The sequence below is a fragment of the Equus caballus genome, chromosome 24 (genome assembly GCF_041296265.1).
Source record: "Equus caballus isolate H_3958 breed thoroughbred chromosome 24, TB-T2T, whole genome shotgun sequence".
Taxonomy (NCBI): Eukaryota; Metazoa; Chordata; class Mammalia; order Perissodactyla; family Equidae; genus Equus; species Equus caballus.
This window is the reverse complement of record NC_091707.1, coordinates 57,783,216-57,797,968: the sequence shown is the minus strand read 5'-3', so window position 1 is coordinate 57,797,968 and position 14,753 is coordinate 57,783,216. Positions and strand designations below refer to the sequence as shown.

Below are 14,753 nucleotides of genomic sequence, written 5' to 3'. Positions count from 1 at the left end.
GTTCTCAAATGAGGGCTGTGTTAGCAAGTCCACTGAAAAGCTCAGAGACATATAATTTATCAGGTCACGCTACCAATGAGGGGCACTGGCCAGACTGACTTCACCTCTGAATTTTCCAAAAGCCATCCTCTTTCTAATAAAACTGGATGTTTCTCAGACGTTTTTTGTCTTGCTCCTATATAAGAGCAATCTCTATGACTCTGGTACCTAAATCAGATGGGAACAGAAAGCCACGACCAACTGACTAACCAGGAGAGGCTATACGGTGTCAGATGGGTGGGGCTCCAGACCTGACAGAGTGACTACAGTGAGACTTTCCAGCCTCCATTTCCTCAAGGGTAAAAGCCCACCACTCACTGCTGGCCACATCATGAAGTCATTGTAAAGGTCAAAGGAGATCAGGTAAGAAAGCGGTTGTGCACTGTAGAGGCTACACAAATGAAAAGGTTATGAACATTATTCTGCAAGATGACTAAAAAGCATCAGAATTCCATACAGATTTTTGGTATTGCAATCAACCTTCAGCTCTTCCTACTGTTTGTCAGCTGTGAAAATTCCAACTAAATTTTCAAACCACACATTTAAACTATAAATCATACAACTAATAATGATTAGAAGTACAGAAAAGTGGTGTTAGAGGTGTGTCTACTATAACTCATTCTTGCCCACAACAGGCTTACAATCTTTCATTTAATAGTTAACTCATACAGTGAGGCTGTGATTCAACTGTCTCTCTCCAGGTTTTACAACCTGGATCAAAGTACTAAGGATAAAAAAACCCAACTCCACTGTAATCAAAACTATTTAAACTATACTGTAGAGTTAAACAGAATATGTCCCCAGTAATTTATAATTTCATAAATTCAGTTCCACTCTTATTTGTTGAGTATATGCTCTGTGCCAAGCACTGTGCTAGAGCTAGGGAACACACAAAGACAAGCAGGAAAGCTTCTGCCCTCCACAGACAATGAAACTCACATGTGGTCCAAAACCTACAAACCTAGCCTAACCTCATCCCTAAAATGAGAATCTTTATAAAAGATAATAGCTACTCACATTCATTTCAGAAAAACGTCCAACATTTATATAATCTTGTAAGCAAATAATTACTACTCCTTAATCTTTATTTTAAGGAAAATCTAATCATATGCAGTGTCATCACCGTTTCTGGCCTTGAGAAAGACAGATACCAACAACATTAAAATCTGATAAAGAAAACCATCCTACACGCAGTACACATTTATTTCAAACAGGCTAATACATTGATATGTTTAAAAATCCAAGTACCTGGAATAAACAAAATATGGTGTGTGTGTGTGTATATATATATATATAATATTGTTTAGCCTTAAAAAGGAAGGAAATTTTGATGTTACAACATGGATGAACCTTGAGGGCATTAAGTCACATTAAACTGGCAGTCACAAAAGGACACATACTGTATGATTCCACTTATGTGGGGTTCTTAGAGTAGCCAAATTCATAGAGACAGAAAGCACAATGGTGGTTGCCAGGGGCTAGGGGGAGGAGGAATGAGGGCTTATTGTTTAATGGGGGCAGAGTTTCAATCTGGGAAAAACAAAAAGTTGTAGAGATAGATGGTGGTAATGGTTACACGATAATGTGAACGTACCTAATGCTACAGAACTGTACAATTAAAATGGTAAATTTTGTTATATTTTACCAGAATTAAAAAAATACAAGTATTTGGATACTATCAATCAACGATGCTAATAGCAAAACATTTCATAGCAACCCACAGAACTGCTAAGAGTCAGCTTTTCTGATTCTCATCCTAGTGTGTTATGACTCTGGATGTGAAACAAAACCTTAACAATTATCCACATGGACAGTGTGGTTGTGTATTCTTCTAAAAGAGAAGAAAGAAAGAAAAACAATATATTTAAATTTCTTACCTCCACTTGCATACTCCATGATTAGGTAGAGTGTTTTGTCAGTTTCAATGACTTCGAATAACTTCACTGGGGGAGGAGAGAGGATACAGGAGAAAAAGAAACAAATGTCTATATGCATATACCATGTACATATAAACTCTAACTACGAAAAGTAACTTTTCCTCTGTTAAAGATTTTATTTTTATTTTTCCTTTCTCTCCCTAAAGCCCCCTGGTACATAGTTGTATATTTTAGTTGTGGGTCCTTCTAGTTGTGGCATGTGGGATGCCACCTCAACGTGGCCTGACGAGCGGTGTCAGAGGGGCCGGCCCCTCTGTTAAAGATTTTAGATTTACATTTTTGGCTCTCTACAAAAACGCTTTTAGGAAATTTTATTACATATTACAATAAGAACAGAAAAGATTTTATGAAAGCATGGAATTCCATAAAAATAAAGATTATTTCTGGGTGCTCAAACTACGTAACTTCAGCATGCACTCAGTAGTACGGTGCAGTGTGTTTATTCCCCTTTCCTCTGTCATTGTCTTATGATGTTTATATTGGCTAGTTGCCCTGCCAGCAGCTCATCCTCTGCCCTTCAGGAAAAGCGTTCTTATTTCACATTCAACCTGCAGGAACTGCTCAGATCTCTCTATTTCTACAAGTCCAAGTCCATTCACTTGTCATTATGGCTTTAAGGATATATATAATTCCCCTTGAAATTTCTGTTGCTTGGGAAACTCACTACAGTTCTCAGAGAATAAGGTTCCTTTGTCACTATCCTGAAGCCAGAGATGGCAAAAAGTAGAACAGATTACACCATAATTAACTGAAAAGAACTTTTGTATAGATTTATTTTCAATGAGTCAGTGTGACTTTGCTATAGCAAACCCTTTTTACAGATAGAAGTAATACTGCTTTTCTTTTCTGAGGAAGATTATCCCTGAGCTAACATCTGTTGCCAGTCCTCCTCTTTTTGCTGAGGAAGACTGGCCCTGAGCTAACATCTGTGTCCATCTTCCTCTATTTTATATGGGACGCTGCCATAGCATGGCTTTGACAAGTGGTGCTTATGTCCACACCCAGGATCTGAACCCCCAAACTCTGGGCCACCAAAGCAGAAAGTGCAAACTTAACTGCTGCGCTGCCAGGCCAGCCTCAGAAATAATATTTCTATTACTGCTAATTCATAAATATACATAACAAATCAATCAGAAACATACACATTTTTAAATGAAACTGAAGTAAATTTCTAAAGCTATCAAATCACTATTTTGCATATGTACTTTGATAACATATACTTTAAAATTAAATTTACCAAGGGGAGGGGGATGCTAGTCTCTTACATTTCTCTTGCTATTTTCTGATGTTTTAATATAAACTATTAGGCCAAATAAAGTGCCTAACATAGTATTCAATATATGTTTGTTGAACTGATGAATACAACTATCATATCACTTCTAAGATATGCTTGGACTGTCAAGAAAAATCATTTAAAGAAATTTAACACATATATGCTGGTAAGCCTCAACATATAAATAAAACCTTTCTAAAATTCCAATGCAAATATTGGCTCTTCTGGAAAAACTATTTTAATCCAATAAAAATTTAAATTTTTAGAAATTTAAATCTATTATCAAAGATATGTCATTTACTAGTAAGTAAAGAACTCTAATTGTGGTAGAACTTAAGTAAATAAAAAACAAAATACATATGTTTAAGTTAGCCAGTTCTAGGAAGTAGTGATAAAGTACTGTTTTAGTGAAAAGTTGGAATTTGAAATCCAGAGCTGGCTAGCTAACCCCAAAGGACTGAAATAAAGAGTGATGAAAGGTTTTCTTCCCACTACTGTACTTCATGTTATTTTTCTTTTCTCCAAATATATCATACTTCATTGATTCTAAGATGTATATTTTTTCATATTTTAACTAATACCACTGATAATAGGATGATGCTTTGGTAGTATTTTTTTTCTTAGTAGTGTGTAAAATAATAACGCCTTTTAAATGATGGTGGCTTAGACTTGATGAAACAAGGTATAGGTTTTTTCCCTCCTGTGCTTCCATTTTATTTTTTTATTCTTGTGTCTCAAGAATTCATGATAGGATATCCTTAACATCAAACATCACCCCTCCCACTTCCCAGAACTGATTTTGATAGTAAGCTGATATATAACTGGCAGTCTTAAGAGCTATTTCATTCTTGAAATAATATTTTTATTTATTTACTGATATATAACTGACATGTAATATTCTAGTAGTTTCAGGTGTACATCATAGGAATAATATCTTTAAAATGTAGAAGCTATCACTGTGTGAAAAGGCAGTTACATTATTTAAAAAGAGCTCTGATATATGTGGGATCAAAAGTTTTCATTGAGCTGTATATATAACAGGGTCAGTATTAAGTAAACTGCATATTTCCATTTTATTCCTACAATTATGATGAGGGCAGGACCACGACCCTTTGTGTCTTTAAACCTCCTTCATCACACCCAGCACAGAGCTGTGTACATGGAGGACACAGAAAACAAATCCGTGCTGTAGAAAACAATTCATATAAAAATTCCATTAAATATTAAGTATCCTATATCCTTCAAAATATGATTCAACACACAAGTATTTTCTTAGGAACACAGCCACAGCAAAAAGTGTTATAAGTTTGAAAATCTTAACTCTGACTTACTATAATCCCCTTCTATCTATGAATTAAATATAATTATGAAGTTTTCCTAATATGGTAAAAAATTATAATCTGATTACAGATGTTTCTACCACATTAAAGCTTTAAATTCAAATGTTTAACACTTCAGCTTTTAACCGTCTTTAGTAATTTCAAAAGGTTAATATGTACGATCAACAGTCTGTATACATATTTTATTAAAAGTGTATCTGGGCTGGGAGGAAGGAAGGAATCTCCTATCACTCCTGGGAGATATGTTTAGCTTTATGACATACTTTCAAAAAAGCATTTAGACCCAAAAGGATTGAAGAAAGCAGAAAGTACCTATGTTTGGATGATTTAAAATCTTCATTATTCTTACTTCTCTGAAGAGCTAAAAAACAAACACACAACCCCCCAACACAGGTTATTAAACATTATATTTCATTGTTACAATATAAATTTATATTTTCTCTTAGATAACTGACTGACTGATAATGTTTAGTAGTCCACGTCTTAGACTAACATGAAGTCCAGGTTAACGATGAAGTTGCTTTATAACCTAATATTACCTGCTTCAATTTTATCTTACAAAACAGCAGAGGTCCCAGAGGAGGATGATACCACAATCAGAATCATATTTTGCTATCTTGAACACATACGAGGTTTAGGCAAGAAGAGTTTGTGATTAAACTCGGTCTGATTTACTATCTACCCAGGGGTTCTAACTCTGCAAATCAAAACTTGTATAGTCCCAACAAACTACATCATGAGTGTATTAGATTCGTAATTCCAAGCAATTCTATGAGAAGATTTTGAACAAAACCACTTTGGGAAATCTTCATTGGAGAAGGTAGGTAATTTAGCACAGAGATTGTGGTAGACTGTTACATTAACGGCCGTATTGCGTCCTGCCTCTCACTGGTCCTGTTCACACTTTTGTACTGGCTGTGTGACTTGCTTTGGCCAAGGGTACATTATCAAATTTGAAGCAAGGAAAGACTGGGTAAAATGCTTGCGCCTTGGGGCTTGCTCTCTTGGAACAATGTTGCCATAATATGAAGAAGCCAATTAACTTGAGGATGAAAGACTATATGGAGAAATCGAGAGAGAGATCCACTGTTCCAACTGAGTGCAGCTCCTGCCAACTCATAAGCTGAATGGTACCACACAAGTAGACTGAAGGGACAGTGAGAAAAACTGCCCCGTCAAGACCAGCAGAACTGTCCAGTCATCCCAAAGAGTAAGGAGAAATATTAAATTGTTGTTGTATGAACACATGCTGTGAATTCAGAGGAGGGTCATAGGATTACGGCCTGGGCTAACATGAGAAAATAACAGAATTTTAGAGGTCATCTTATCCAAGCCTGTTGTGAATAAGTGGGAACCAGAAAAAGAGAGGAAAAGATCTTTCAAGGTCCTGTTATCTTTCCCGAGCAATTTGGCCAGAACTAGGTCTCCCAACACCCAGTATACTTCAACCTACAGGAGGCAAGGGTGGGGAAGAACTTTGGGAGATGAGGAGCAGCTGGCTATGTGGAAAGGAAGTTGGTGAGAAATCACAGGGCTCTTACTGCACTTGTCCTTACCCACCATGTCTAAGCTGGAACTGAATCAGCAGCTAACAAGTGAGAGCATGGAGAGATGGACAAGGACGTATCTGATCTACAAATGGAGCTCAGAGCTTAAAAACATGGAATCAGATGAATAACCTTCCTGTCTAGAATACTGGATCATCTCTAAAGGCAGGAATACTTTTATCTCTAACATAAAAACCTCCTGTTGCTGTTGTGGTCATTTCCACATTTTATGTTCTGAGATGAGAACACAGCCACTCTGACAACCATTCGGGCTTGAGTTCTTTCTTAGCTTCCATCTGTCAAGCCAACACAGAAATCCTGTTTTCCAATCAGTTATAGTTGAATTTGTAGCTATAAGTTGAATCTCCCAGGTATTTCTACAACTGCTAAATTAACCCGGACCATGGCCATGGCAGCCTCTCTTACCCTTCCAACCACCCCAATTCCTCTCAGGTATTAGAATATTATACTAAGCTTTTTATCTCCTTAAGAGTCTTTTCTCCTCTGGATCCTTCAAATCTCAGGCAGATTCTCTAAAAACCTTATCTAAGTAGGTCTCCTTAGTTTTACATCATAGCAGTTTGTCCATTTCTTTCCTAGAATGTCTGTCAAGCTGTGATGACATATTTTTGTGTACCTGTTTCTTGTTACCTCTTCATCCACAAGGAGCACATCTGTCTCCTTTCACTGCTGTATACTTGAAACCAAGCCTAGAATACAACAGGAACTCATCTGTTTGATAAATGCCTGCGTGAAAGTACTAACTACCAAGAAGTGTGGTTTAAGCCAGCTTCCTTGGCATTCTAATGACCATTCTGCTTTTAAATCCTGAGTAGCAGAATGCTTGTTGTCATAGTTTGGCTGGCAGGAGAGCAGGTCAGATGCAGGCAATCATTTTTTAAAAATTCTTACTGGCAGTGGAACATTGAAACAAAGTAATTAGAGCTAAAGAGCAGGAAAAAACAGAATATTGTAGAAATTCAAGGTAGCAAGAGCTCACTTCAGTCTAGGGTACAGGAACCATGAAGGTAATCAGACTTACCCAGGACTAAAAAACACTATCTACAGTTGAAAACAGGCTATGTGTGCTCTGCAAAGATATGGAGGTGTGACTAATTAAAACTCTTTAAGGAAGACCAAGTGATCCATAAAGCAGTGTGTTTCCAAGTGTGGACTTCAGGACACCTGCATCAGAATCATTAGGGTGCTTGTGCAAACTGTAGGTTCCTGGGCCCTACCTATCACTTGATCTGAAATGGGTCTTGAGCATCTTTCTTTTCTTTCCTTTTTTTGGTGAGGAAGATTAGCCCTGAGCTAACATTCGCTGCCAATCCTCCTCTTTTTGCTGAGGAAGACTGGCCCTGAGCTAACAACTGTGTCCATCTTCCTCTATTTCATATGTGGGACCCCTGCCACAGCACAGCTTGATAAACAGTGAGTAGGTCTGTGCTCTGAATCTGCGAACCCCGGGCCATGGAAACGGAGTGCATGAACTTAACTGCTATGCCATTGGGCTGGTGCTTCAACAAGAACCCCAGGTAAGGCAGTTTTAAAATACATTCATCAATTTCTTGACAATCCTCCCCTCAAAAGGTAGCACTTAATGTCCCTCCCTTTGAGTGTGGGCTGCACTTAGTGACTTGTTTGTAACAGAGTAAGGTAGAAGAGATGGTGGGGGACTTCAGAGACTGACTAGGCCATAAAATGCACTGCGGCTCCCTCCTTGCTCTCACAAATCAATCACCTGCATGTAGTGAGGACATTACACATGTCGATGGACAAGCCCAGATGGCAAAGTACTGAGGCCTCATGCCCACAGCCTGTGAGGAACTGCAACCTCTCAACAACAGCCTGCTGAGGGACCTTCCGGAAGCAAATCTGCCAGTCCCAATCAAATCTTTGGATGCCTGCAGCTGTGGCTCTTAACTAAAACCTCTTGAGAGCGCCTGAGCGAGAACCATCCAGCTAAGTCATTGTCAAACATACGACGCCCAGAAACTGCCATAACAAATGGTTTTAAGTTGCTAAGTTTTGGAATAATCTGTTAGAGAGCAGTAGATAACTAATACACTACAGACAACACGTTAAAGTTTGAGAACTCCCAAGTTAACAGCAGAGGTCACACCAAGGGATGTATTGTGAAAATACAGAGCAAAGGTAAGTGGAACCAGACAGAGGGATGAGTAGTACAAGTTTAATTCTGTAGGCAGAAAGAGTAGCCAATGAGTCCCTAGTAGGAGAGTGTCAGGATGTTACCAAAATAACTTTATACATGCACCTCTATCAGAATTTTGTATCAGGTAAAAATGAGTTAATAAACTCTATACCAAGTTAATCAAAGGGGTGGGGAGGAAGAAAGAAGCTAATAGTTATAAACTGCTTACTGTGCCTGAAGCACAGAGCTAGATGCTTCACATCTATGACAGGATCTAACTTAATTTTCAGAACTCGGTCAGGTGACTATGATCATCTCCAATGTATAGGAACGGGGACTGAAGAAGTTAAGAAACTTGTTCAAGGAATCCTAGCTGGTAGGTGCTGGAGCCAGCACTTGAGTTGTCTCACTCCAAAGTTCACACTCATCTCACGCAGCTACCTTCGAAATTCCCAAGTAAAATAATTGACAGATTACAAGCTGGTGATATAGGAAACTCCAGGGCAACAGCTAGGCAGCGGCATAGAACTTTTTAAGAAGTTGACAATTTGCATATAAATGATAAAAATGCCAGAGAATCACAACTAGAAGGACCTACAACTAGAATACACAACTGTGTACTGGGGAGCTTTGGGAGAAGAAGAAGAAAAAAAAAAGATTGGCAACAGATGTTAGCTCAAGACCAATCTTTAAAAAAAAAGAAAAAAAGTGAGGAGCAATTCCAGAGCAAATATTTAGGAAAAAGAAAAAAAGCCAGAGATTTCATATATTTGGACCAACTGTGAACTTGATGGCTGAAGACAGTTCAATATGGATAGAAACAGAAATAATTTATTGAAAAGAAAACATGAACTTTAAGGAAAGTCCCTACTAGGATTGTATAACATATTTTAAAAGTTTTATTAGAAAAGGATATTTAAATAAGGGAAATTCACCTATTTCTACTATCTTAACTAAACTTATTTCTCTACATTCCCTTTCAACCAGATGCTAGATTCAAAAGCTAGTTGTAAAAAATAAAACCAAATAACACAGAAATGTATATAGTGAAAGAATTCTCTCCTCATCGACCCATCTGCATCCTGCACACACTTTCACGTCTTTATGTCCTCTAGGAACTGGTACGCAGGAGGAAAACAGATTTGGGATCCTGGTGATCAGAATACCAAGGACACCAAACCTACAGTACCACAGAGTAAAGAAATGTCGCAATAGCCAGGGTTTGGAATGTACAGAAATTATCTTTGGAAAAAGACAATTTTACTAAGCAATATAAAAATAAAATGAGCACACAAAAGAGAGCATGCGGGGGAGTTACGGACATCAAACTATGATCTAAATCATCATCATGAAAGTGTTCACACTCTCTTCTCCAGATAGATGGGTATGAGACAGAAGAAACAGGCCACAACGTTGAGAACCTGTACTTTTCATGGCAGCTGAGAGACAGGTTGAATGACAACTTACGCGTTAGAAATAATGGAAGGGAATACAATGGCCACCCTCTTCTTTAATAGGAAATAGCTGTATTGTAAACCCAAGATTAAGGAACAATTATTAGATGCCTTGGATGAAGAAAAGGAGACACAGTCAAGAAATACTCAGGAGGTAAGGGAAAGGGAGGCTGAGTTGAAGCTGACACCCATGTTTGTGGATATGGCGCCACTGAGACAGAAAAGACACAAAAGGTTGGCAGAGAGGAATGGCAGGGCAGGCTGAATCCGGTTTTGGACACGCCATGGGAGGGACGATTAAGCGAGGATACTACTGAAAGCACACCTTGATATTTGCTATTTGGGTCTGAAGCTCAGGAAAGAAACCTGGGCTAGAGACATTCTGTAGAATTATCAGCATAAAGATGGCAACTCTGGAAGGAAATGACACTGCCCAACAGTGTAGAATGAAAAGATAGAACCACCAAGGACAAATATTTCAGAGAGAAAAAGAGCTGGGGTCCACAATGGACCCTCAGAAAAGGCAGCCAGAGAGACAGAGAACGAAATCCAGACACTAGAGTCTAATGCCTGCCACAGGCCTACACATGCAGCCATAAATCTTTATTTATAACTAGCTTCCAAGATCGCCTGGAGCACCTCTGGGGGACTTCATGAAGGAAAGAGGGAAGGATGATGTACCTGCTTTTCCTCATCACCAAATTCACCCTGTCCCCTTATTCTTTCTGACTTTTCAAGAGCAATCCTTTCAACTCCTTTAGCTATTTCATCTATTGTTTAACTACATATTTCTAAAAAGTCAGAATATACTGCTTCCTTGATTTTCTATTTAGGTCACTGTCTTGTGGCTTCCTACTCTGGATTTAGCTTTCCTAAGCCCTTCCAAACACATACTTTTGCTTTCCCTCTATGTCCTCATGAGGTTCTGTCACAGTTTTGGTTAAATAAATATTGTTTTTAATTTTTATTTATAAAAGTAGTAGACATACATACCTTTAAAAGTCAAACTGTGTAATTTAATGTCTTTCTCCACTCTCAATCCTTGTTCATAATGGTAAGCACTTTTAACTCTGGTATCTGCCGCCCTACTTCTAAACAGCATGCTTGCGCTGCTTGTCAATGATTCTTTAGCTCCCTCCTCCTCCATTATCTATTAACTTCTTAACATAGGCAGTAAAAATTTAGCTCTCTGACATCCTGCCCACCATCCAATATCCCTTCTCTTCTTCCCCCAATCAGTTATCATGATACTTGGCAAAATTATTCAGTTTACACTATGTAAATATTACTTACAGCCACACTAGGAATGCATTTTCATTCTTTTTATTTATTTTTTAATGTTTTTGGCTTTGGGAGATAATTTTGTACACTTGTTTTCTACGTATCTCTCTTTACTAATTCACCCTTAAACTTTGTGACAGAAATGTAAATCTCCTCTCAAATACTTTCAAAAAGTCAAGTAATCTTTGTTTTCCCTGTAGATATCCATATCTGGAGGCCTCTGTCCTGTTTTCAAGGCCTGCTGTGTTCGATTTCCTGTGCTGGATCCTAAGCTTCTCTCTTTCTTGGTATTCTCTCTTGTTATGGCAAAATATATTTCACAAATAGCTCCTGAGGAGGGGTAAGTAAATGATTTAAGACCTCACATGAGCCAGAATGTTGATTCTATCTTCACATTTGATTGATAGTTTGGCTGGGTAAAGAATTCAAAGAATCATTTTCTCTCAGAAAATCTCCCCAACTTTAATGAGAATAATTGACATATAATATTGTGTAAGTTTAAGGTGTGCAATCTGATTATTTGATACATACATATATTGTGAAATCTTTACCACAATAACGTTAATTAACACATCCTGATTTCACATAATTACCATGTTGTTGTTGCTGTTATGGTGAGAACAATGAAGATTTACTCTACTGCAACTTTCAAGTATATGCTGTATATTAGAACTTTTCCATCTTTTAACTAGAAGTTTGTACTTTTTGACCAACATCTCCCCATTTCTTATACTCCCCAGCCCCGGCAACAACCACCTACTATCTGCTTCTATGAGAGTCTGTTTTTTTTAAGATTCCACATATAAGTGATATCATACAGTATTTGTCTTTGACTTAAATTTAACTTAGTATAATGTCCTCAAGTTTCATCCATGTTGTTGCAAATAGCAGGATTTCCTCCTTCTTATGGCTGAATAATATTCCATTTTGTGTGTGTGCATGCATATATATATGCACACACACCCCACATTTTCTTTATTTATCTGTCAATGGACACCTAAGTTATCTCCATGTCTTGGCTATTACAAATAATGCTATAAAGAACACGGCAGGTCAGATATCTCTTCAAGATAGTGATTTCATTTCCTATGAATATATACCCAGAAGTGGGATTGCTGGGTTATATGGCAGCTCTATTTTTAATTTTTTGAGGAACCTCCATACTGTCTTCCATAATAGGACTAATTTACATCCCCACGAACAATGCACAAGAATTCCCATTTCTCTGCATCCTTGGTAGCATTTATATCTTGTCTTTTTGATAAGAGACATTCTAATAGGTATGAGGTGGCATCTCATTGTGGTTTTGATTTGCATCTCTCTGATGATTAGTGATGCTGAGCACCTTTTCATGTGCTTATTGGCTATTTGTATATCTTCTTTGGAAAAATGTCTATTCGGATCCTTTGCCCATTTTTTAATTGGATTATTTGGTGAGGCCTTTTTTTTTGCTATAGAGTTGCAGGAGTTCCTTATATATTTGGGATATTAATCCCTTATCAGATACGTGATTTGCAAATAATTTCTCCCACTCTGTAGGTTGCCTTTTCATTTCTGCTTTTGTTGCTTGTACTATTGGTATGATATCAAAAAAATCATTCAAGACCAATGTCTAAGAGCTTTTCCTCTATGTTTTCTTCCAAGAGCTCTATGGTTTCAGGTGTTCCATTTAAGTCCTTAATCCATTCTGAGTTAATTTTTGTGGGTGCTATAAGACAGGGGTCCAATTTCACTCTTTTATATGTGAATAGCCGGTTCTCTCAGAATTTTAAAGGCCTTGATCCATTTTCTTCCAGTTTACAGTGATGTGGAATAGTATGATGCCATTCTGTTACAATCCTTTGTGACCTATTTTTCCCCATTCCTTCTCTTTAACCTTGATGAATTTAAATTTTAATGTAGCACAGATTCAGTATCTGTAGTACATTAGCATTCAATCCAGATACATTGTGAGCCTTCTGTCATTTACTGCATTGGGCATTGAACCTCTTAATCTAGAAATTCAGGTCCTACAGTTCTGGGAAATGACCTTCTGTTAGTCTTTGATAATTTCTCCTCCTGTTCTCAGTTCTTTTTGTAACTCCTCTTTATCACAAACTAGATCTCCTAGAGAGACTTCAGTTTATACTGTATCTTTCTTAATTTTCATCTCTTTGAATTTTTATACCACTTTCTGAGAGGTTTCCTTGACTGTATTTTCTAACCCTTTTATTGAATTTCTTTCCAATACCATAAATTATCCCCTCCCCAATGGTCTTTTTTCAATGCACCATGTTCTTCTTTCACGAATATAATGGTTGTTGAACTGTCTTCCTCTTTATTAAACCTTTGAAAACACAAATTATAGGGTTTTTCTCCCTTTTTTTTTTTAGGAAAAAAAAGTAGTCTAAAAGGACTTCTGCAAGGCAAAGGAAACCATGAACAAATGAAAAGACAACCCACTAACTGGGAGAAAATATTTGCAAATCATATATCTGACAAGGTGTTAATCTCCAAAATATACAAAGAGCTCATACAATTCAGCAACAAAAAAATAAACAACTCAATCAAAAAACGGGCAGAGGATATGAACAAACATTTTCCCAAAGAAGACATACAGACGGCCATTAGGCACATGAAAAGATGTTCAACATCACTAATCATTAGGGAAACACAAATCAAAACTACAATGAGATATCACCTCACACGTTAGAATAGCTATAAGTACCAAGACAAAAAATAACAAATGTTGGAGAAGATGTGGAGAAAAAGGAACCCTCATAAACTGCTGGTGGGAATGCAAACTGGTACAGCCACTATGGAAAACGGTATGGGGATGTCTCAAAAACTTAAAAATAAAATACCATATGATTCAGCTATCCCAATACTACTGGGTATTTATCCAAAGAACACAAAATCAACAATACAAAGAGATCTATGCACCCCGTGTTCACTGCAGTGTTATTCACAATAGCCAAGACGTGGAAGCAACCCAAGTGCCCATCAAGTGAAGAATGGATAAAGAAGATGTGGTGTGTACATATATACAATGGAATACTATTCAGCCATAAAAAAAAGACAAAATTGTCCCATTCGCAACAGATGGACCTTGAGGGTATTAGGTTAAGAGAAATAAGCCAGAGAGAGAAAGACAAACACCATATGATTTCACTTGTATGTGGAAGATAAACACGGATAAAGAGAACAGCTTAGTGCTTATCAGAGGGGAAGGGCATTCGTCGGGGAGTGTGCAAATGGGGTAAAGAGGCACATATATACGGTGACGAATAAAATCCAGACTATTGGTGGTGAGCACAATGCAGTCTATACAGAAACTGATAAATAATAATGTACATCTGAAATTTCACAATGTTATAAACCATTATGACCTCAATTTTTTAAAAAAGTAGTCTAGTTTCCTCTCCAGGTTTTTTTTATTCCTGTTTGTTTTCACCTCTGATTATCCTGAAATACCTGGAGATTCTTGGCTGTTCTTCCAAGTTTAAGAGAGGTGCCAAAACGCTGGACTGAATGTTTTGTATGTGTGAGGGCTGGACCAGAGGATAAGTGAGCAGAGATTAAGCAGCTTCACTGGAAAACAGGCAAATGTCGGTATTTATATTTTTGTGTAAGCCAGTTTTCCCAGATAAGAATCCTCCAATCTCCTTTTCAGGCAATATACAAAGGGCTAACAGAGTTCCAGGAAGCGAGCTAAGAAACAGGGTGGAGTAAGCATCTCACCACTCAG

The 14,753-nt window shown here is 37.6% G+C and overlaps 1 protein-coding gene across 18 annotated transcripts in view; it reads right to left on the bottom strand.

Annotated features, from left to right (window-relative positions):
* The window catches only part of MARK3 (microtubule affinity regulating kinase 3), a 103,379-nt gene that overhangs the window by 37,592 nt on the left and 51,034 nt on the right, over nt 1–14,753 (bottom strand). For all 18 annotated transcript variants that reach the window (XM_070249314.1, XM_070249316.1, XM_023628470.2 and 15 more), the window contains 2 exons: nt 4,902–4,950; nt 1,917–1,982 (listed from right to left, as the gene is read on the bottom strand). In XM_070249314.1, the coding sequence (XP_070105415.1) occupies nt 1,917–1,982; nt 4,902–4,950 (115 nt within the window). The remainder of the gene's footprint in view (nt 1–1,916; nt 1,983–4,901; nt 4,951–14,753) is intronic.